At 35.1% G+C, this 24,810-nt stretch overlaps 4 protein-coding genes across 5 annotated transcripts; 2 read left to right on the top strand and 2 right to left on the bottom strand.

The window, feature by feature from the left end:
- Positions 1-2,221: 2,221 nt before the first annotated feature.
- On the bottom strand, positions 2,222-5,201 carry LOC145621090 (eukaryotic translation initiation factor 4B3-like). Its single transcript, XM_081675828.1, has 2 exons — positions 3,943-5,201; positions 2,222-2,741 (listed from the first exon to the last, which is right to left on the bottom strand). Exons 1-2 carry the CDS (start codon positions 5,091-5,093, stop codon positions 2,651-2,653), a joined length of 1,242 nt encoding a protein of 413 aa, XP_081531954.1. The 5' UTR covers positions 5,094-5,201; the 3' UTR covers positions 2,222-2,650.
- A 927-nt stretch (positions 5,202-6,128) lies between these two features.
- LOC145621091 (putative magnesium transporter NIPA6) lies at positions 6,129-10,971 on the bottom strand. The gene is made up of 9 exons (XM_081675829.1): positions 10,483-10,971; positions 8,765-8,821; positions 8,557-8,647; positions 8,310-8,470; positions 8,089-8,216; positions 7,855-7,992; positions 7,191-7,283; positions 6,959-7,076; positions 6,129-6,674 (listed from the first exon to the last, which is right to left on the bottom strand). Exons 1-9 carry the CDS (start codon positions 10,601-10,603, stop codon positions 6,565-6,567), a joined length of 1,017 nt encoding a protein of 338 aa, XP_081531955.1. The 5' UTR covers positions 10,604-10,971; the 3' UTR covers positions 6,129-6,564.
- An 898-nt stretch (positions 10,972-11,869) lies between these two features.
- LOC145620409 (tetraspanin-2-like) lies at positions 11,870-14,940 on the top strand. Its single transcript, XM_081675084.1, has 2 exons — positions 11,870-12,574; positions 14,362-14,940. The coding sequence occupies exons 1-2, from the start codon at positions 12,077-12,079 to the stop codon at positions 14,671-14,673; spliced, it is 810 nt and encodes a 269-aa protein (XP_081531210.1). The 5' UTR covers positions 11,870-12,076; the 3' UTR covers positions 14,674-14,940.
- Positions 14,941-16,973: 2,033 nt separating this feature from the next.
- LOC145619345 (F-box/LRR-repeat protein At3g26922-like) lies at positions 16,974-22,256 on the top strand. 2 transcript variants are annotated; one of them, XM_081674020.1, is made up of 4 exons: positions 16,974-17,627; positions 18,547-19,386; positions 19,482-19,631; positions 21,423-22,256. In XM_081674020.1, the coding sequence occupies exons 2-4, from the start codon at positions 18,586-18,588 to the stop codon at positions 21,747-21,749; spliced, it is 1,278 nt and encodes a 425-aa protein (XP_081530146.1). In that variant the 5' UTR covers positions 16,974-17,627; positions 18,547-18,585; the 3' UTR covers positions 21,750-22,256. The 2 variants fall into 2 exon arrangements, with proteins under 2 accessions (XP_081530146.1, XP_081530145.1); XM_081674019.1 differs by lacking the exon at positions 16,974-17,627 and adding an exon at positions 17,641-18,135.
- The last annotated feature ends 2,554 nt before the right edge of the window (positions 22,257-24,810 follow it).

The raw sequence follows: 24,810 nt of genomic DNA, 5'->3' as shown, positions 1-24,810 counted from the left end.
TTGAGGACACCCATCAAATGAAGTATAAGAACTCTATAAAATATTTTACTGTACATGATTTTCTAAGTCGTCATGCTTCAAAGTATAGCGACAATATCCATTCTTTATAGTTGAAAGAAATATGCATTAAATATTAATGGGGATCGAACCACTTGTCATCACCGACGTAATAATAATGCTTATCAAATATCTATGCATCAAATTTATCAAACTCAAATATCTTGACTCGGTTTGCTTAATAAAATTGCATGTAGCACCAACTTTTCTAGAATTCAAAGTTTTTTTTTTGTTTAAGATAATGGAATAATAGTACAATACGAGCAGTATAAGAAACAAAAGCTGATCATAGAATACTTTTGTTAGGGAAATATAAAGTAATAGTAATACTTAAAGAAATGCATATTAGATACTTACACCTAGTCTGTCTTTTTTTTTTTTTTTAGAATGACTCTGAGTAAATCTCAATTGCATTGTCACGTTTTTTTTTGGTTCAGTATTTGCGGGTTAGACACTTAAAGACTGAGGGGAAAAGAGTAAGGAATCTCCACCCTCAAAGTGTCTATAGTGGAATTGAACCCCCAACCTCAAGGTGGAAAGGTACAATCCTTACCAGTTACCACTAAATCGTCATTAATAAATAGGAAAACTATGTCATAACAAAATCGTCACTATTAAATACTCCGTACTTGGTAAATAAAAAGAGCGGATATAGCTGAATGACAGTTTAGAGAATTGTGGACAGTTGAGAGCTGCATAAATGGGCGACTGGGAAAGCAGGAAGGAGTCTGATTAAATATGTTCCACAAAAAAAAGAGGACTTTATGGATACAGAGTAACACTATTCATATGCTGATAATCTGTACACAACCATCTGGACTAATAATCTATTTTTGTGCGCGTATTGGTTAGCCGTTACAGGTTGTTGGACGCATTCATGAATGAGCTTCATTTTTTTTCATCAGATCATACTTTATACCAATATGAATGGAAGACAAACCAGAACAAAGAATTGGAACTTTCACATTGGTATATAATCAATACTAGCTCATTATATCTCGTGATTTCATGAATAGGCCAACTCAGACTAATGGAAAGTTCAAAGTTGCTTGGCCCTTTGTGATTTGGGAGAGTACTAAAAAGCATGCGGAGTTTTCAATCCTAGAGTGTTTAGGTTTGATCCGACTACAAACTTTCAGATTGTGTAAAATCCAATGAACATAACATTAAACACTATAAAAGGCCTTAGATGCTAAGGAGTTATACACGAGTTTTTTCATAATGTGAAGTTCATGTCAATAATTGTAATTGGTTTAGAATTCACCTTGTTAAAGGGAATTTTCCCGTTTTGAAATGCAATATTCTTGAACAATTTTGGATGTGGCACTGGCATCATATATAGTCTTGATAGCCAACTGCCTATCAAAGAATCTTAGCCCATAAGTAGGAATTTATAGAAAATTTAATTTACAATTTTAAAGGGGTCTCTAAACATGACTATTGATGCTCTATATATAAGGCAATCAATTTAAGTATTTGGTATCATCCCAAAGCATCAACATTTTCTACTACTGCTTAAGGTTTCAGAATAATTCACATAATTGAGCTAAACTATTGTACGAGATCCTGCTAGAAAATTTCGGGCACAAGAAGTTTAATTTAGTGTTTAAGACCCTCATTGATGGAAAAGAATAGAAGTTATCATAAATGCAAGAAGTATATACATCAAGTGTACATATTATTGGTTAGTGTTCCCGGCTCCAAAAGGAAAACCGGGCAAGGCAAGAGTTGGTGGCAATTGCTGCATCACTAGTGGGCAATGATGAGTAAACAATAGAGGTCTGGCTTGGCTATATCATGCATGGTAGCTAAAAAATTCGGATACAGCTCGATCAATTCAGAGATGCTGCCATGGTTATAGAGGTTGGAAGATCACGGATTCATCATTGTTGTCAAAAGTTTATCTAGTTGCAAAGATAAAAGTCCTAATAATGGTGTTGTGTTGGATCAAAGTTTAGTACTTTCAGAGACAAACCCACTAACAAGGCCAGTAAAACTTCTGGCACAAAAGCTCTCTAGACTCCTTTCAAGTTTTATTTTGGGTTATCTACTGAGTAACTTGCTAAATTCATCTTCAATCACATTGCTTAGGCACAAACTAGGAACCAAAAAGTCAAGATTTAAGTATCGAGAATTAGAAAAGCTATAGCTAAACAATCGTACATTGAATACAGAACTCCAAAGCATTTGCATAAATTTTATACTGAACTCTAAGTTTCTAAGGCCACAACCGAAAAACAGTTCAACAGTTACAAGATTTCAAAGGATTTACTAAATTAACACGGCAACAGCAGCCTAGCTGCTGTTATTGGATCCCTTTTATATCAATAATAACTCACTATCACACAAAAATCTTTTTGCAAAGCCAGATACTCCAAGCATAAGCAACGAAACTGTAGTTATAAGTTAAAACAAACATTAACACTTAACATTCAGGTGACCACCCTGCTACCCAAAAAAACAGCACAAACACTATGACCTTTCAGGTTTTCCAGGCCCTAAAGAATGTACCTATCTAAGACGACTATCAAAAATTGATTCTCAATTGATCAAAAACCCACGCTCCACTCTGCTATTCCATCATTGATGGTCTTCAGTTATCTTCTGAAACTTTCTCAACACTCTCAGAAGCGCTCTCAGTAGTACTCTCGGCTGTAATGGCGTTATTCTCTGTTGTATCAACACTATATCATATCCAATAGGAAGAAGAAAAACAAGAGCAATTAGAACTGTTATAAGAGAAATAGCTTATATTTTATATAAAAGATACACTAATATATATTATGATATAAATAAATAAACTGCATAAATTCTTCAATATTCCAAATTCAGAGAGTTCAAATGCAATGCTAACACATAAACAGACTATCCAGATGGAGACAGACTGATAAACTAAGAGAAAACAGATAACTTTCTGTGAATTCAAATAATAGAGAAAAACCACCACAGAATTTGAAAGATATATCTTAAGATCTAGTGCACTATCACGAATTCACAATTGTAGCAAACTGCCAAACAGCATCACATACTTGCAAGTTGCAACCCCCACCTCTTACAAAAAGATACCAAAAATGAGCAATAAATTTTTCTGATGAAAATAACAAGCAGTTCTAAATTGAATAATATGTGAATGCCGTATATTTTGTAATGAGAAGCTACGATATAATTCATGTCAAGTACTCAACAGTCAATTCTTTAGATAGCAAGGATCTAGTGCACTTAAGTTTTTTCCATGAAAAGGAATATTAAATTATTAATACTTCCCTACTCACATATATAACAATGGAAAGCATCAACATCCTTATTCTCATGTCCACACAATCATGAAACTTTCATGTCATGCTCATAAAATTCTGATCCCTAACAATATACAACACCAAGAATCAAAGTTATGAAGACCAAAACTAGCAGCCCAAGGCATTAATCCAATGCCAAATGAAGCCTATCCATAACTATTACCAAAAATCCATCAATCGAGTAATCGTAGTTTTTGATTGCCCAAACTCCAAACAATAGATACTGCAACAATATCCAATGATTTCTACACTCACATAACAGCAAGTAACTAATACTCTAAGATAAAAACATAACCCATGTCAAATTATCAACAACTAAAATGGCTTATAATGTCAATCTAGGGATTATTTGCAAACCCCACAAATTCATTGATTCTTCATTGCCCTAACAAGCATCTCAACAGCTTAATCCCAACCCCACTAATGATCATATTGATTACAATTTGCAAGCATCAACAATATACTACCATAATGCAATCTTCCAAAGAATGTATTCATAATAAATTCTCTAAACATTAACAACACAACCAATAAAAAATCAAAACAATGAGCTTTACACATTCACAATTAGAAAAGAACAGGATCAAACCTTGATCCAGGAGGAGAAGTAACAGCATCAGCCGATTCCGGCTTCCTCCAACTCTTAACATCATCACCAGAGTCAGACCTCCCAAGCCCAAACCCCCTTCTCCCAAACCCTTCACTCTTCTCACCATTAATCTTTACAGCCTCCAATTTCTCATCAATTTCCTTCCAATCCTTCCCTTTCTCTGCCAACACCTCCTCCCTAGGCCTCGCCTCCCCGAACGGATTCGCCCCTTTCGCCTTCACCTCGGTAGGAGTAAAACTCAGCCCGGAATTCACCCCTTTCGCCGCCTCAGTCGGAGTCACATTGTCATTACTCACAACAGGCAATGTCCTAGGCTGCAAATTCAATCTAGGCCTTCCACTTCCACCACCTCCAGCCCCAACACTCTCCCTCCTTCCCCAAGTATCCGCCTCAACACCACCACCACCAACACTCCCACCTCTCTCCTCCTTCGATTTCGACCAATTACCCGAATCCGGACCCGACCCATTTGAATACGACTCAAACCCCATCCGTCTCTCCCTCCTAGGCCCATCAACAGGGGCAGCAACAAAACTCTTATTAGAGGCCCAATTATCAACCTCATCAGCCCGACTCGAATTAAAGAACCCAACTTTCTCTCTCCTATCAGACCTCTCCGGCGCACCACCACCACCGAAAGAGCTAAACTTCTTCGTCTTAGACCAATCATCCGCTTCGTCGGCCCGAGAAGGGCCCATATCCCTATCTCTGCTAGAACTCCTATCAGAAACCCTAACCCTAGAATTATCATTATTGCCGCCGCCATAGTTTCGGAACCCACCACCAAGGCGAGGTCTTTCGAGCTCCTCGGCGGTTCGCTCGCGTGGTCCGGTGGGAAGAACGAGCATCTCATCTTGGGTTAGCCGTTGGGGGACGGCGAAAGCTTTGGGCTTGGGCTTTTGGGCCGGTGCCCCATAAGTGGTAAACTCAGCCAAAGAAAGGGTTTGGGCCTTGTTCTTCTTCTTGGGCTTGGCGGCGGCTGCGGCGGCTAAGGATGGGAAATCGGCGGCAGGTGGTTCGGGCTTAGTGGGCTGAGGCATGATCTGTTGGGTGAGTTCGTCTTCGTGTTCTTCGGAGTCTAAGGCCCAAGCTCCGGGCTTGGCCCAAACTGATGAAACAGTTGCCGCCATTGTTTCTCTCTCTAAAAGGGTGTCTGTTTGTTAATCTTTCTCTCTCTTCGAAGTTTGTGTGTGTGTGTGTGTGTTTGGAGATGTGAAGTGAGAAGAAGGATGAGGATATGTTAAAGAGGGGTATAAAAGGGAATCGAGTTGCGTGAGTTGGCAGCTAATTAAGGAAATTTTGGTCATACTAGGAATTGGGAAAAGTATAAATACAATTGGAATTTATTTTGGTTTTGTTTCCTAATTTTGAGTTGATTAGTGTTGTTTTGATTGTGTTTATACAAACTTTGATAAGGATTTAATTATGGTTTTTTTTTAAACCAAATTTCAATCCTAATGTCATTTGACTTCAACTTCGTATCAAAAGAAAAATTATTCAATAAAATACGTAAAATATATTAAATATTAATTAATTCAGATAATTTTAGATAAGATAATGTTTAGATTAGTAAAAATTACGTTAAAAAAAAAATAACTATTAGTAAAAATTACAATAGTAAAATAGGAAGTTTTTTTTTTTTTTTTTTCCCCCCCCTTAGATTGAAGGGAGGCCCAATATACATGTATTACGACAATATATTCTTCCACATCCTTCCAATAAACCAATTTTATCTCCGGAAGGTTTGAGAGACAACAATTGAAGAGAAATTCCTCATTGTATTTAGTTTCCTTGTAGTATGAATTATTCTACTAACAATATGAGGTTCATCATGTAATGTGACCTTAGAGCAAGTGGTCCAGCCTGGATATTTCTCAGAAATTTGGAGTATTGCACGTTCAACTTCATCATTTACTGTATTTGTCTAGACTCTAGACTGCATTCTCAAAATTCCACGTGTTTTTCCCAAATTGTGTAAGCTTCATAAATTGACACTTACTAACAGCACACCACATATTCTACAATGTATACCACTGAGTATTTTTTTGGAATTATATACAAATTGCATTATGCAAATTGCAAAACTCAGGTTTTCTGGCAAAAATAAAACCAATTATTTTTTATCAATTCAGAAGAATGTGAGTATGTGACTGTCAACAATAGGATTACATAAAAGATACAGACAGTGTTGCTCACAGAATGAATACATCAATTTAATCACAGAATAAAATCATATCTTCAAATGCCAGAAAACAATGGGGTTATGTACATGTATAGACTATGAGGCAAGCAACACACACAAAAATTAGATACAAACATTGCTGCTGGCCATCGCTGTATCTAGCAATGTGCTATCAGATGACTTGCAATCTGCAAAGGCAAGTAATTTCAAACCTTAATTGTTCAGACAGTGTTGCTCACTTCAGTGCCACAGGATTACCAGCACGCTCTAATTCATCACAACAGCGCACTTCCTACACAAGGCCATTATCGATAACGAAAAGCTCTTTCGAGCTTTAGCTGAAGGCACTGTCAGTGACTGCTTTCCTGAGTGGAAAAATGTCTCACCATACTTTTAAAATCGAGTTTATCTCAACCTTGTCATTCAAAAAAGTCTGTATTGTGCAATGTAATTAGGTGCTCCTCATCACCAAATTTTTGACTCTCTCCAGTTGAGTACCAATTGGCAGGTCCTGCATTGCCTCGTGAATCTGTAGTCATAAAACAGGAAATTGAATGAATGTGATGAAACAGAGCATAGTTTGTTAGATCTTTGGAAAAAATTGTTGTTGGTTATTCTATGGCATACTATGGTGATCATACATATTGCAAATCACAATTTTCGATTCAAGAAGCTGTTGTTTAAAGTCAACACAATATAAGAAGGATAAAAAGTGTCAGGTCAAGACAGACCATTTTCTGTTAATTGTAAGGGAAAGGTAAATTGATAAATAAAAATTAACTTAGGGAGTTAACATCATGCCGGATAACCTACCTGAGGTGGTGGTTTGTTCTTGTTCTCTTGTAGCATGTAGTATGATTGTACCAGTGAGAACTGTAATAAAGCCGCATATTTCAGAAGCTATGCTGCTTGCATCTTGACCAGACCAATCCTGAAATGATACATACGTTTTAAAGGTTATTCTCCCTACTTGGAGCATAATATTGATTAAACTCATAAAAGTATATAAAACAGAAAAAACTCGATGATTAGTCTACGAATCTACCTTGAACATGATTGCACTAGCAGCAATAGTCAGGGTCGTGAACATCACATAATATATTGGAGATACTAATGCCGCATTAAATGTATCAAGTGCCTGCAAGGAAGATATCACAGAATATAGACCTTAAAAAATGACATACTGAATTGTACCGCATTCGATTGATACATCATAAACCCTACATGGGCTATAGCAATGGAATAGGTAAATATTGAGAGTTCTTGATAACCCTTCCATTGTTTACTAAAACTAAAACCTTTACTTAAATCCTGGACGCAAGAGCTCATATAACATTCTATCTTTCATTCACATCTCAGCACTTAGGAGCAAGTGGCAAAGCCATACATCTAATACCAAGCCCCCAAAGGAAAAAAAAAAATAGCAACACCTTTGAAACAAAATGGGTTATAAGTCACAGATTAAAATTGAAAATACTTAAGTGATTAGGAAATGAGGTTCTGCAAGAATGTCTTGTCATCACTCAAATGTACATACATCCCAGGAAGAGAATATTATATAGCCAGAAATTGAGGAGAGAATTGATATTCACCACGATAATATTACTTTGATGGCTCGTATTAGCAACAAATCACTTCTAAAAAAAAATGAAAGGAGTCAAATTGAAAGATAAAAGAAAGAAAAGCATACAGTAAAACAATATGCAAACCTTGTTCAGGTAATTTAACTGTGTAATGACACAGACTGCTCCCACAGTCATGAAAAACCAAGTTTGTGGATAGATAAGCTGGTTTGTCCCCTCCAGAGTAAGTTTTATAGCTATTCCAATAGCCTTGATGCTCACTACCTGCAGAGTGGCTATATATTAAGACCCATAGTTTGAAGGAGGAAGCAAAAGTCAAATAGACAAGTGAATTTTCAAAGTATCAACAGAACTTTTTACCGTCAGTGAACCTATCAAAGAACATATCCCTAAGTAAACCAACAAATTTGTCTGCCCATAGAGTGGCTCCAAGTGCAAAATCAAAACTGCCACAATGGATAATGAAGCCGCCACATAAATCAAGAAATCTGATCATAGAAGAATATGATAATATCAGTTAGGATGACTATAGGCCAGAACAGGTATAACTAAATATATTGCTAGACGTCATTTGAAATGACCTGTTTGACTTGCCAGATCCCAAATTTGTTGAACAGAAGTTGGTGCTGCCTCCTGTGGGGCATGAAGAACAATTACCACCGACCCCACTATACAAGACACACATCCCAAGACACCAAGCTTTGACAGCCTTTCCTTGAGCATGAAGTGTGCTAAAACCGCACTGAACAAATCAGGCAAGTGAAATCAGATTATCAGACTAACTGCATTTGTAATTAACAATATTTCAAGATATTCAATCCAGTTTACCTAATTATAATACTTAACGCTCCAAGAGGTGTTACCAAAACAGCTGGAGCATAAGCATATGCCACAAAGTTTGCAGCCTCTCCAATAAACACTGTTTTTAAGAATTTCAGAGAGAAAAGATTTGATCTTTAAAAATGAGCAGTAACCCACACAAACATTAATAACTTAAAAGACTAGAGTTTAAGGCAGGGAAAGAGCCTGCACTCACTTAAGGACATTCCTGCCCACCAGAGTGGCTCTAGCAAATAAGTGTAGCCTCCATATCCTACATTGTCAGACAAAAATGATTTAAAATACAGAATAAGTAGGCTGACGGAGTAAAGGCATAATCAGCATTGATGCCAGTGAAATATAGAAAAACAGGTAAATAATAACTTTCTATTACCAAAACAAAATACCAGCACACTGTATATGGAGGATCATGGGAAACCTTTTGTGCACTATAAAATGACATGGCTCTATCACAGAACTATGAAAATATGCAGAGACCCTTAAGTGGTAGGTTGTTAACTGTTAGACAGATAGCATAGAAGGAAAAGAAGTTTATACCGTAAATACATTTGATTTGTCAAACAGTACCTGACTATGGGTGAATTATTTCATTTCTTTAGTGAATTTAATCATCGTTATTGAGAAATGGCATCTAGCATACCTGCAATAGAAATCAGATAACACTTGTAGATGCCCTCATTCTGATTAAATTAATATTAATCTAGAGGAACTCTTATTTTTTGATTTGGGAAGCATTAACAAAGGGAAGGGCATTTCTCACTGAAATTATTCTCACAAAAGGAAGGCAGATTCACTAAAGATAAGAAGGACAACAATGGTCATATGTTACATCTATGTATGCAAGTACTTATTGCATAAAAAGAGAGCAACTTCTAACCTATTGGAAAATAAATTTCTTAAGTGCACGAATCCAATATCTTTAATGCCTTTCGTACAGCGCCTACTGATTTAACGATCAATCCATGGCCATCAGAGTGATCAGACAGAATTCGGGATTAAAAAGCATAGCAGTCCAACAAGCTCCCAACTTTCAAACCATCCCACGTCACATACACTGCAGAACTACATACTGAGCCAGTGTTGCCTTAATTGTACTGTTTTACTGACACTAATTTTGTTTTACTACTACATATAGGCACTCTAGTTTCAACCGGTTGGGGTAAGACAAATTAGACCAGGATCACCATACACAACCAATGGTGTTGCTGCTGTATAACCACCTATCAGCTATCACACTAAGCAATTCGACTGTTGATTTCCACCGATTCAGGTAGCTACCATTTGCAACCTAATAAGTGAGCCAATTGACATGGTGTAGAACCCCCCTTCTCCTTACACTCACCACCCACCCCACCTCACCTCACCCCACCCCACCCTCCTTACAACCAACAAAGAAATACTTTTCACAGCCCAAAAAGGTCACCCACCCCAAACTTGTCATGTAAGCAACCCAAAATTTCATACTCCACGACGATGTCCACATAACTAATTCACTATTCCTTTTTGCATTCTCATGATTCAAGTTAATATCTAAGCCACCAAATATCATCCTTTTCACTAAAAGGAGGGAATTTCACACAGTAACTGACTAGAATTTCAAGTTCATATACCAGACAATTCGACTTCTTATTCAATCCAACATATATTAACTTGAAATTAACATACCAAACACTGCAAATCTACGAAGATCAACCCATAGACAAATATAAACAAACTAAAGAAGAGAACAACAGCAACAATTAACCATTTCAGAGCCAAAAAATGTTAAATTTTGTCAAATTGACAACATTCACAGGTCAATTGCTTAATCTATATTCAAAGTTTAATAACTACTATAATCATCAAATATTTAAATACCCAGAATCATACAACTCAAAAATAAGTCAATTAATAAAAAGCAAAAGTTGGACAAACCTGCACGGGTGCCATTAGCAGCAGCACGGCGAAGACCCTTCTTCTTCAAGATAAAGCTGGTTCCAATAAACACACTTGAACCCACTGCTAGTACCAACCCTCTTACATTATCCTCCGCCATTAACAAAACCCACTAACTTCCCGCCAAATCACCGATCCCCAATTACTAAAATCAAATACCCAGAAAATATTTGTCTCTAATTTCCAAAATTAATCAATCAAAAAGGTAAATTTCAGATCTTTCTTTTTTTTTAATTCTGGGTTCAGATTCCAATGGCCGGAAGTCACTCAATAATGATAAAGAAGACGAGTTATATTTGACTGATTACTTAAGATTGCTTTTTGTAATCATTCTACTGCAACGACCAAATTTATAATTTTTGTGGGTATTTTAATTTGATTTTGTACATCTTCTATGAACTGTCAATAATTCCGTAGGGTAGGATGTCAAAGTGATGAACTGGCATAATTACGCAGGATTCAATTAAGATAGAAGAGTGATCAAGAGAGAATTAAAGACGTGGTAAAGTTGATCATTTTGTTTGTCAAGACTATAATTATTGTGATTACAAATATTGGGCTGAGACAATATTATTCCTTGGACTCTTTGGTATAAAAATGTACAAATGGCCCCTTATACGAGTTTGGTGTTGATGGTTGCTTTTGCTTCTTTGGATTGGATTGGATTGGATTGGATTGCACAATTTTGTGTGGTTTGTGTTCGATCCACAACGTGATTAGACTATCTAACAATGTTGATTTTATGGACTTTGTTTCAAAATCATATTAATATCGTTTCATATTATTTGCAACGATAAAAATTGTCTAATTGTTACAAATAATATGAAACGGAAGTAGTATCGTATTAGTGATCTTGAAGTAACTCAATATTTATCAATGGCAATGTATTAAATAAGACATCTACGCATGTTAGCACACTTAGTGATTTTGGTGGACAAAATGTTAATAGACTATAACTAACTGAGCTCCAACCAATTATACATGGGCACTGAACAAGTTATAAAGAATCAATTTTCATAGCAATGAATAGAAGGAAGTAATTTCAACTTAATCAATTCCCGTAGAAATCTCATAAGATTATTGGACTATAGAGTACAATACTTTTTAATCCAAGTAATTTAAATGACAATACATCTATTTTTTTTTTAAGTAGTTTATGCAAAATACCATAGACTATGATGTAAGTAAGATTTAATCTCCTTTCTAATTTATCCCAAAATTTTATCAAACACTCATTACTAATTATAATATAATACCTTAATAAGCATACGTGTACCAAAGGGTCCACTGAACTACAAGTAGTCAAACTCTCAGTGCATTGTGCATATAATATGCCTTAAAGTTTCCACTCCAAACTTACGTCGGCGTCTCTTTATGCAAAGTTAGTTCACAACTTTACTCCCTCCCTAAAAATTCTACATCACCTATCACCGCATTTCATCATCATCCTCTTTGTGTTCTTGCTCCCTTTCTCACTCACTTCACCCCCTCTACATCCCACTTCCCCCTCACACCACCTCGGCCGCACCCGTCACCAAGAGAGAGAGTCCACTTAACCCGCTACGAACCAAACATGGGACTAAGTAACAATATAACAGCAATACTAAACTTCATAGCACTCCTATGTTCAATCCCAATCATTGCTTCGGGCCTATGGCTCGCTTCCAAGCCCGACAACGAGTGTGTCCACCTCTTCCGGTGGCCCGTTGTCGTGCTCGGCTTTCTTATCCTAGTCATCTCACTAATAGGCTTTGTTGGGGCTTATTGGTACAAAGAAAGCCTCTTAGCTCTTTATCTTTGTTGTATGGCTATCCTTATTACTCTCCTCCTTGTCCTCCTCATCTTCGCTTTCGTCGTAACCCGGCCCGATGGGTCGACACAGGTCCCGGGCCGGGGGTACAAGGAGTACCGCCTAGAAGGGTTCTCTAATTGGTTTAAGGACCATGTTACTAATGATGAGAATTGGTTTAAGATTAGAAACTGCTTGATTGATACCAATTTTTGTGCTAAGCTCAATTCTCAATTTGTGGGTGCTCCTGATTTTTTTGTTGCTCATATCTCACCTCTTCAGGTACACACTTTTCCTATTAATTATCTTATTCTTCTTGTGGAAAATTACTAATGTGACGCGTAATTTTGTTATGCAATTTCAATTTTATGTAACACTATAATTAGCATAATATTTGAAAATGTAAGACATTAACTGATTTAACTCGGATTAGAATAAATATTAAGACCACATATAAGGGTAGCACTAATTGTTACGGAGTTACTTTAGAAATACTAGCAATCCATAACTTATTTTTGTTGTTAGATTAAGGTTATAGAAATAGGGATTCGCATTTATGAAGTTATGAGTCTAAAATTAGTTTGGTTAGATGTTGAAACTTGAAAGAAAATGTTGAAAACTTGTCACACTTAAAGGTTGACTTGAAGTCTTGATAAGTACAAACAGTAAATCTGATCAAGAATGAAAGGCTAAGAAGGTACTCTGAAAGTAGCTTGGCGTTTTCATACGCTGCTTCTCTGACACACTCCCCTGCTTTGTACTAAACTTTTGAGGCCCATAATTAAGAAAATACGGATTTTGTTAAGTCTACTTAATTATACTTGAAGTACTGAGTATTTTTTACTCACATGATAATTACTCGTTCTCGTTTTAGGTAATGAAGTACTCGTATAAAACAAATTTCACTTATAATTAGCGTTTTTGGAATACTAATCTAATTTACCTTAACTACTTGTAACAACTTTGTACTGTAAGTACTTAAAGAGTTTAAAGGAACTAGTAGTACAGTACTAGATAGCTAGTTGAAATGATGAATATGTAGAAAGTGTTGATCATAGCTTAGAAATTGTGTATTTCTATAATGATCTAGATCTGGAATATCATAAAGTGGATCAAAATTATTGAGTGAAAACCATATGAATTATCTTTGCTGCTAATTAGTGGGTATGGTCCACCAGTGGTTGCACTATTTTTATCAGTCATGTGCTAACCAAAGTCAATTAAAATTGTTGTTTAGTTTAATATTAATCAATCACTAAAATTCCCACTATAAAAATTTAAAAACTCTATTCAAAATTTTATGAGAAACTTCTATAGTTAATCAGGTACTATGTGGGGAATCAATTTTATTTTGAAATTCAGAGAATCAATCTTTTTATCACTCAAAGAAAGTGGTCTGTTCTAGCCGAAAAAAGTAGAATAATTTAGAAAATATGGAATTGTCTTCATTGTAGCAGGTAGAAAAGCATTTTATTGTTTGCAAACTGATGCATGTCATCTTGTGAACCACTGGAATTATAAAACTAATTTTAAGTAGAAATTAGTGCATTTTTGCCTTTTGTTTCGGCTGTTAATTACCAGAATTTACGTTGATAATGTGGGGCATGCATATTCGCACTAAAACTTGTCACACTGTGTGGTGTTGTCTCATTGGTGGTACATAAAACACGAGATTCAATTCCATCTATATCATATCTATTGTAGCTCTTTCATCGCATCTATAACTCTAATAAAAGACGGTAATTGTTAATGTTGTCGAAACGAAACAAGTAATCACTTATCATTGGACCAAGACATCTAGCTAGTCATCTAGTTGTCAATAATAATCTAGTCATGGCCGTATCATAGTGTTAATGTTAATGTTTCCCTATATAGCATTAGGTGGGTCACATTAGCATGGTGTAACATTCATAAAATTCAATTATTGATGATCTTTTATCATTGAAAATATGAAATGACCTTATTGCCACTTTCAACTGCCCTTCATTAGCAAAACTAAAATGTTACAGTAATTGCTGAAAAATAGTGGACTTAAGATTTTGAAGTACTTTTCATTCCTGTTATTACAGTCAGGGTGCTGTAAACCTCCAGACATCTGTGGCTACCAATATGTGAACCCAACAATATGGACTAACCCTACAAACCCGGCAGCTGACCCGGATTGCACGTTATGGAGCTCCGATCAAAGCCAACTATGCTACAATTGTAACTCTTGTAAGGCAGGGCTTCTAGGAAACCTAAGGGATGAATGGAGGAAAGCCAATATCATCCTCATAATCACTGTCGTCGTGCTCATCTTTGTTTACGTAATCGCTTGTAGTGCATTCAGGAATGCTCAAACTGAGGATCTTTTTCGCAAGTATAAGCAAGGTTGGGCTTAACAAGACTTGAATCCAAAAAAAATTAATTTCATCTTTAAGCTAGTCAATTAGTTTAATTTATTTGTTTCATAGAAATTAGTTCAATTTTGTATATGGAATGCACAAGTGTATGTTCAAGTTTATAAGTATTCGATAGAATAGAGAACAAGTTGTAGTAGCATGCATTATTTTCAAAGAGATTCTCATAGTAAACCTTTTCTTTTCTTTGTAAGGATCAGATTCCAATCAATTATAAAAATAAAAAATAAAAAGAGAAATTAAATGTAATTGTTTGATTCCCATTTCTTTAGTGGATAGCTTTGTATTATCTGCTCCTATATGATTCAAGCGGGTATATCATATCACGACTTTCTTGCGTGCGCATGGTAGCGTGTGTAACATAACCTACAATCCTACACATACATAAGGAACGTATCAACAATCACATATATATTCACACGTACATAATTATTATAAAAGTAACTTATTGGTCATATAACGTTTATCTAGTCTCCTAACTCTTAAGGGTTCGTTCAATTAGTCATCATGTGTGTGAGTTACAGAGAAATAAACTTAAGAAAAATTGATGGTTAATCTATGAGGCAGAAGCTAACTTATTAACAAAGCCAAACAACATAATCTAGTGTATGATATCATAATGTTTTCGATCATCACTCTCATATAATTAATTGCCTGGTCTTTTATAATTGATCCATTTCAAATCTAAAAGAATCATTACGACTCATTTAATTTGTATATATAAATAGGTTTTTTTTTTTTTTTTTTTTTTTTTTTTTTTTTTTTTTGACAACAGCAGTATATATAAATAGTTATGACTTGTTTGTATGTAGGAATTGCAGCCCTAAACTTTCATTGGTTTATTTTGAGATATAATATTACCTATTTACCTATATTATTGATCTCGGAAATTATCAAGAAACTATGGTCTATGGACAACATATACTAATATAGAGAGACACTCTAACTCTTTATGTTGACGTGAGTTGACCACCGACTTTTATTCTTTCAACAATTCGATACCAATGTTGTCCTACTACGAAGAATCAATTATACTTCCAAGAAATTAATTTCTGTTAAATAATACTAATAATAATAATAATAGTAATAGTAATAATAATAATAATAAATAAATAAATAAATAAATAAATTAAAAACATCAATGTCAATAATAATAATGTAGATTTATCACATGGGATGTGCCCTAATTGTAGCTTTGACGTTGGTTCTTGGCAGCTTATAGTTGGAATAGTTCATTTTTTTTTTGACGGGATGGGAAAATTCTTAAAAGGCCACACTTTCTAGCCTTTTGAACATAATCTAGCAAACTTGAAATTTCTAGATTATTTCCTTTATTAAATGATGCCATCAAAACCAATTGTGTGATTGTGTCCGTGTGTCTACATGCTTAATTCCTTAAAGTTATCATCAAACCATATTACAAGAGTATATATATTATCTCAAGTCATGTACCAAGTACTTCCTCTGTTCTTTTTTACTTGACCTGTTTCTTTTATCACGCTTGCCAATGCAAAACTTTAATGATCAATGACTTAAATTCTCCATTAGTAATAATTATAAAAGTTATATACTATGATAGTTCTTATTGAGACGAATCCAAAAAATCATACATGAATATATTTTTCCTTACATATTATTCACAAAAGACGGTCAAAAGAGGGGTGGTGAATAGTGTAAAAGTCAAAGCGGGTCAAGTAATAAAGAACGGAGGAAGTATATAATAGTCATTAGAGATTTAGAGATTGGAGTACTTCATAAAAAGAGAAAAAATAAATTTATTACTTAACAAATATAGAAAGAAAAAAAAGTGAAGTAAATTAAGTTGAATGACACCTCGAATATTACAAATTAAAGTCACACGAATTTGGAGATTCGACCCACATATGTTGTGAAAAATGGCTAGGTTTTGATACTTTTGAAGGACCATCATAATATTTGTCAAGCATCCCATTTGTTATTTTAGAGGATTGGAGAGAATCCCTTGACTTCTTACCTCCTCCCTATACTATTTCAAAAATAAAAAAAATCACTAAATGCCACTGAGAACTTTAATAATTCACCAAATACCACCGAGTTTAAATTAAATTGACCGAGTGCCATTAATGACTAAAGGCCATGAGCTCTGTTAGTCATCAAGGCTAAATCATGACATATGTCATGATATATATGATTGGTTTAATTAAAAAAATCTAAAAAAAAAAAAGAAAAAAATTTAATAAAATTTTTTTTTTAAAAATTCCTAACCCTAACCCAGCTCCACCACCACCACTGTCGCAGTGCCGCTGTCAGCAGCCCAACCCCAGCCGTCGACACTTATTTGCCTCACCTCCACCGTCGAAACCAGCCTAACCACCACCCCTTAAACCAACGACTTAGTGCCTTCCGCTTTTCCCCCTCACGAAAAAACACCCAGGTTTTCCGACCACTACGCAAAACCACCCATCCTATATCCTCCACCCTTGAAACGACGAAATCGTCCATAAAAATCGACCATTCTAGTTTTCCAAGGTTGATTTCGGCCGTTTGAGCCTTTGAGGGTGAAGGGTTTCCATGGTCGGATTCTATTCTAGGTTTTCATGGTCGGTTTCGGTGGCTACGGTGATGCGTGATGTGGTTGTGCGGGCTGGGGTGGGGATTAGGGCGGGGTCGTCAGGAAGGCGGAGTTTTGTGGGTCGTCGGGCAGACGGAGTTATGGGCATGGCGTGAGACGGTTGCGGTGGCTGGGGTGGTTTTTCAGGAGGAGGAAAGGGAGATTAAGTGGAGTCGGCGGTTTTGGTGGGTCAAGGGGTTTCTGAGGGAGGTAAGGGGGTTCCGGCAAGTTCCGATAGCTAGACGGGAGGTTAGGGGGTTCCGGCAGGAGGTTAAGGAGTTCCGACGGTTGGCTTAGGACCGTCGGTTGGCTATGACAAGTGGTTACGATGGTGGGGCTCGATTAGGTTAGGATTTAGAGTTTTTTGTTTATCTTTTAATTTATCTTTTAAAAAAAAAACAAATAGCAGACTGATATGTGTCCACATGTGTCATGATTAAGCCCTAATGACTAACAAAGTTAACGGACATTAGTCATTAATGACACTTGGTGAATTTTTTAAAAACTCGGTGTCATTTGGGGAATTTTGAAAACCGTGATAGCATTGGTGAATTAATAAAGTGTTTATTGACCTTTGGTGAAGTAGCCGTTGTTAATAATACCAAAATGGGCCGAACCGGATTAAAATTTCTTTGTTAATAATAACGGGCCAAGTATATAGTCTTCCCCAGTCCCAACAACGTTAGTTTGAACTTCCAACTCCCACACACACAGAGGCACACAGCCATAAGTATAAAGCGTATCTTCGTGTTCGAATGGGGTTCTCAAATTCTCATTGAATCAAATAATTAATTTAATTAAAGATTAATTAGTCGATGGCCACCACAAATTTGCGGAAATTTGGTGTATTGAAGGTTAGTTTTTTTTAGTGTTCAAATAGTTTTTGGAGATTTTTATACTGATTAATTAACTAATACTCTCGATTGATATACAAACCTGATGTTGATGCGTAATTCAAATTCCCCTGATTCTATGATCTGCTCTTAATTTTGGATGAAATCCTGGGATTTGGATATTTTAAATTAAAAAAAAAAATAAAAAATTCTGGGTCTTTGTTTTAATTGTTTGATGATGTGAATATTGTTACTTATATATCTATGCTGGGACATGAATATTATTTGAATTTTGTAATATTTGGGGAATTTTTAGGTACCAGTATATGAATTTTCTATCTTAATTGACATACAATTTTTTAGTTGAAACAACATTAATGAGGTGACTGGGAATTGGATTTAATTGAATTGAATTATTGTTTGATTAATCAGAGATGTAAAAGAATTGGAGCGGAGGAGCGGATTAGTGATATGCCAGATGAAATCCTGTGTCATATTTTGACATGGTTGACACTCAAGGAAGCAATAGCTACTGGCGTCCTTTCAAAGAGATGGAAAAACTTGTGGGCTTCCTGCCCTAATCTCAACTTTGGATGTTTGAAACCATTAAAAATGGGCGAACGAACATATGTGCGATGCATTGATAATATTTTACGACAATATAATGCTCAAAATTTGCATAAATTTAGGATTGTACGTCCCTCAGAAATTAGTGGGAAATATCTTGATGAATGGATTTCCTTTGCAATTAATCATGGTGTTTGTGAGCTCGACCTTAACTTAAACGTATCTTTTAGTCCTGGTTATTCCAATAACTATTACTTTCCTGCTCATGTTTTTGCTTCTCCCAATGTCTTTCAGTCTCTAACAGATATCTGCCTAAGAACTGTAAACCTCACAGACGATGTTTTTAACTTGATTTTATCTAGCTGTTTTTCTCTTGAAAGATTTCTTTTGGAGTTTAGTTATGGCCTGGTAAATGCAATAAATACAGCTCCTCACCCAAACCTGAAATCACTCGAGTTGTACCGCTGTCATGACCTACAATATTTGCAAGTTTTTGCCCCAAATCTTATATCATTCAAGTATGATGGAAATATAACAACTCTCTCTATTAAGGATGCTAAGCAGCTTGCTTCCCTAAGGCTATCAATTCCTCCAGTCTGTAAATCAAGTGTGATCTTGCCTAGAGCAAAAAACTTCGTTTTCACTCAGTTCTCCTCTCATTTTTCAAATCTTAAATCTTTGGTTATTTCAGCTCATCTCTTCAAGGTTAGCACTGAACTGAAGGACATTCAGTTAGCATTTTTTTGTGTGTGTCTGTGGTTTTTGCCATTTACTGATGTATTGTTATGCGCCTTGTGCAGGACATGAGTGATTTTACGGAACTTTGTGTTTTTAGTAATCTAAAACAACTGGTCGTTGATGTTAAATTTACTTGGTTGACCTACCTGGGCTACAGTGTCGTTGCTTCCATAATCAGGGGAGCCCCTTTATTGGAGCTACTTGAGATAGTTGTAAGTACTTCTGAACTCCCATTTCCTGGCCAACACTTGAATGAATTCTTAAACATATACGTAGTATTTTTTTTTTAAAGAAAATAAAAAAGGGAAAGCTATTTGTTTCCGACAGGCTAGAGCATATGTTACTTGAAAACAGGTATGAATCCATTTGTTTCCTAGAGGGAGTGATAAAAGAGATGGGATAGGTGGTCAATATCATTTGTCTATGCTTCTATGCTTTTTTGTTTGTTGGGGGGTGGGGGGAGAGGGTCATAGTGAAGCATACATTATATCATTAACGTTGTAGCTTATGAAGTTACAATCATAGACGAACAAAGCAACAAAGGGTAAGACATTCTTACTAAGTAGGTACCCTAAGCTACTAAAACGTATGAAACAGCCAACTAACAGTTTATCCTAAACTTTTCAAGCCAAACAGTGAGAGTTTTCCACTTGCTAAGCTTAACAACATTAATACTTTTACAAATTTCTATTATAATAATCTTCTTCAGGACTGATGTAGTTAACACTTGGATCCTGACCATCCATAGATGATAGATCATTGCACAAAGCCATCATTTTTCTGATTTTCGAGCTTAACTAACTTCCCCCTTTTTCAATCATCTCTAAATAGTCTTGAGTGCTGAAACTGATGCCATTCCAGGAATATATACCACTGTGCTGAAAGGAGTGACAGGTGAAGTACATATGCTGAACTGATTACTTGTCTTGACTGCACATCTGACAACCTGATTGTGCACAGATTAAACTTTTACACTATTCTAGCCTCTGTTAGATGTGCTCCAGTCACCAATTCACTTTGTCTTGATTCCCTGTAACCAAGAAACCATTGGAAATGGCATACCTTTTTCTACTATCTGATTGCTTTTTTCAATAGAAAACAAGCCATCTGCAAACAAGATGTTCTAATACTTTAAAACAGTTGGATACAAAATACCTGTAACATAATGGCTACCATATCGTAAGAGCATTTGGAGGTTAATGACCTGTAAAAACAGTGTACTATATGCCAACAGCATTAACTGGGGAATATTGTACATTATTGTGCTAAATCTAGCACAATAATGTACAATATTCGGGGATGTTATACGGAGACCACAAGGTGTGCTGATACGAAGAGTGGAAGAGTGGGATCAAGGAGAGCTTAAGCGAGGTAGAGGGAGACCGAAAATGACTTGGTTGGAAGGAGTTAGGAAGGAAATGAAGCAAATGGACTTGTATGAGAATGAGGTATTTGATCGTAAGCGATGGAGGAAGAAGATTTTTGTGGATGAATATACGGTATACTCACTTTTGGTTCATGTAGCCGACCCCACTTTTGGGATTAAGACTTTGATTGATGATGATGATGATTGTGCTAAACCTAGCTTAGTAACATCAACTCTATTGTGCTAATGAATCATGATATCCACAATTTTTGGCCTTCTTATGTATCTTGTATTATTCCAGCAGTTTAACTGTTTGAGCTCTAGACATTACCTACTGTTGTATTTTGTATTTTGAAAAACAGTGTTTAGTAGCTCCCTAACCATCATTGAGCTTGATGTCAAACATATGTCACGTGTCTGCATTAGTGTCTCTAGCGAGTTTCATACTGTTTGTCAACATGCATGTGTTACATGTTAATATGTGCTAGATTGTCTTCATTAAGTTTGCTTCCAAAAGTCTTACAGACTTAAGTTTCAATTCATGAATTTCCATTTGTGCAGTGGATTATTTACTGCCTGCCTTATTGTTATAGATTGATTGGATAATGCTGATTGAAAAACTGTCTGCTGCTTGTAGCTCCCACCATGTATTCCTACATGGCAGGAATACCCTGCACTAGAATTGGCTTCTATGTCTCCGCACCAGAATCTAAAGGAGGTCAAATTATTTGGCTTTCGAGGTGATAAAAACACCATGGAATTTCTTTCCTATCTTTCTAAGAACACTGTTTCTCTTCAGAAGATCAATATTACTGCTTGTTTTGCTATAAGGCATGGAGAAGATCTGACAGTTAATGATTCATTACATTGGAAAATTGATGCTGCTGAACATGCTAAGAATTGTGTGGTGCAGCTTAGACAAACAATGCACGGAAATACCCAGCTGCTGTTTCATGATGGGTGACTACTAGTTCAGAACTTCAGAAGTGTGTTGTGGCCTGTGGTATGACCCAAGTGTTGCTCTGGGTTTTTAGTGTTTGTAATTTTGTTTTCTCTCAGATATTTATCAAATAGATTATTCCTGAGCTATACTTGGGTTTTGAAATGTATAGTATTTGAATTATAATAAGGATTTTGCTAATTTAAAATGTTACCTAAAGTGATATTAATTAGGGAAAGCATGACAAAATCACGCGTCAATCGGTGTATTTAATGTTAATTTAAATTAATCTTTAAGCTTATCCAACGCCCCCGGGGCGTTCGTTAGCTTTTGTTTATTTTATTATAATTCATATATTTATATAATGTGTATTAATTAGTTCAACTTTTTTTTTTTTTTTTTAATTATTATGGAGGAAATGAAACACTTCATTTTCTTCCTTGAATTTGCAAGTTATAGAATGCACAAAGACATAAATAAAAAAAATTAAAGGAGGTGACATGTGTCATATGGGGGTACAGTAGGGACAGGAAATTTCCGGTGGAGCGGTGAAATGCGGGGATAATGAGTGACTTGTGATGACATGTGTCATATGAAAAATTTGTGTTTTGTGTGTATTAAATACTTGTGGTTCAGATGGCTTTCGGGATTTGGGTTTCAAGCTAGCATGATGTGGAAAATGTCTCATTTTACTCAAAAAGCCTCATTTTAAAATAATAACCCGTGCCAAAGAGAACTTCATTTAGCATTGCTTGAAAAATATCTCAATTTACGTGCTATTATATTCAAGCCCATAAAATTGATGGTTTAAGGTTTTTGATCTCATTTGGTCCTTGAGGAACGAAATTGAGATCAAAATTGAAAAAAAAAAAAAAAAACAAAAAAAAAAAATAATAATAATAATAATAAAAAAGTGCAAAATTTATTTTTGGTAAATGTTTCTGTCCGACTAGCCTTGTATAATCCGAACTATATATATATGAATATGACTACATCAGATGATTGAAATAATTCGAACCTTCTATTGGGTGATCTGAAATCCGAATTGCCTGAACTAAAGTACGAGAAGTTTCATCTTTTAAAACTCGATTGAAAAAAATCATAAATCGATAACCCATTAACCCTAAGTCAGTTTTTCTATAAATATAACGCTAATAGGAGGATTTCACTGCCAAAAACTTACAAAAAATTCAAATTTCTTTAAAAGCGGGAAAGAGTCTTCACCTTACTACAGAGTTTGATAATGGAATTCTATGCACAATCACAGAGAAAGAGAAAGAGAGAAGTGATGAAGGTCGAGAAATGGTCCAAGGAGGAATTACGCAATACGCCTAATACATGTATGTAACTCTTTCTTCTTCCTTAATTAAGCTTCTGATATCTTCGATTTTGCTTGTATTTCAAGAATTTTACTCTAATTTTCTCTGCATTTCAAGAAACTTAATGTTATGATTACATTGTTTTGTACTGTAATTGTTAACTTGATAACTTAATTCTTTTCAAGAAATTTATGATTACTATTTTTGTGTGATCTTGACGTGTTGCTTTGATCTTTCCTGTTTCATTATTATTATTTTTTTTTGTGAAAAGAATTCCTGTGTTTATTATTGTATTTCCAGAAAATTTATGAACTAAATTAGTAATTACACTTAATTTTGTTATAATGGAATGAAAATGTCAATTATGAATTATGCGATAAATCTCAAGATTTGATCGAATTCTTCGGATAGAAACTCATAAATTTCCGGTGGAGAGAGAATGAAAAAAATGGGAGATGAAAAAATTATACGCAAATTTAGTGTTTCTGCTATGATGAGATGAAAAAATTGGTGCGAAATGTTGAATTTGAATTTTTGTGTTTATATGTTGAATTGCTGGTTAATTTATGAATTATTGTACTGTACTCTGTATTTTGTTCTGTGTTATGTGATTGTGGGTTAATTTTGTCTGATACGAAATGTCTGAACGAGGAAAATTGTGCTTACACGTGTATTTGTGTTGTGTCTTTGAAGCAATTTTAGTGGATAGTTTGTGCAGTACGAGTTTTGTCAATTCTTAACAAGTTTGTACTTTTAGGTGGGCTTAATAATTGGGGGTTTGTAGATTTTATCATATCTTATTTTTGCTTATTGTTTCTCCTGGTTGATAGGAGTAGACAATTAATGGATTTTGAATCTAAACATGTCTTAACAAGTTTTGTCAAATCTTAACAAGCAATTTTAGTGGGTAGTTTGTACAGTACGAGTTTTGTCAATTCTTAACAAGTTTGTACTTTGTAGCTTTGATTAGATGATGTATTGTCAAAAAAAAAAGATTGGATGATGTAATTTGCTAGGTAAGAATATTAATAGTCCAATGAAACGTGTGTTACCAATTACCAATTTTACCATCACTAACTTATGGTGTTAGACTATTACTCCGTAGCATAATTTCGCTTATTGTTTCTCCTGGTTGATAGGAGTAGACAATTAATGGGTTTTGAATCTAAACATGTCTTGGGCTTAATTGTTTAATGCTTCGAAAACTATTAACTTTTGATAATAAAAGGTCAAATGTGTTGGGTTGAGTTCAAGTATTTTATCAGGGATATGAGATTGGAAAATTTTCGTAGATATCATTAAGAGAATACTCGTAGTATTATTAAAGATATTAGTTAGAGAATATTTCTATAGGTTTATAATTATACTAGTGTATCTTTAAAGAAGATTTTTTTTTCCTATCTACCTATTGATCAATGTTAAATATATTGTATGAATATCTTGTAATCAACTAGTTTCCTAACTATCAGCCTATAATTTAGCCTATGATAAGGCTTGTATGATGTATTTATACGTTGCTCCTTTTTGTGAATAAGGAAAATATTCCCATACTCTTTCATAACTTAAACTATAGGCTGATAATTAGGAGACCTATATACCTTCACTTCCCCTAATCAAACTTTGAACTTGTGGAACTACTATTGTGTATCATAGTGGTAGTTATTGGCATATCACATATTTCATTATTTTACAACCTTTGCTGATGTTTTATTAACATTATTTCTATTTCAAGAGATTTATAATGAAAATTAATCCTCAATTATTTA

The sequence above is a fragment of the Chenopodium album genome, chromosome 27 (genome assembly GCF_948465745.1).
Source record: "Chenopodium album chromosome 27, dcCheAlbu1.1, whole genome shotgun sequence".
NCBI classification, from domain to species: Eukaryota; Viridiplantae; Streptophyta; class Magnoliopsida; order Caryophyllales; family Amaranthaceae; genus Chenopodium; species Chenopodium album.
This window is presented reverse-complemented; position numbering and strand designations above follow the sequence as displayed.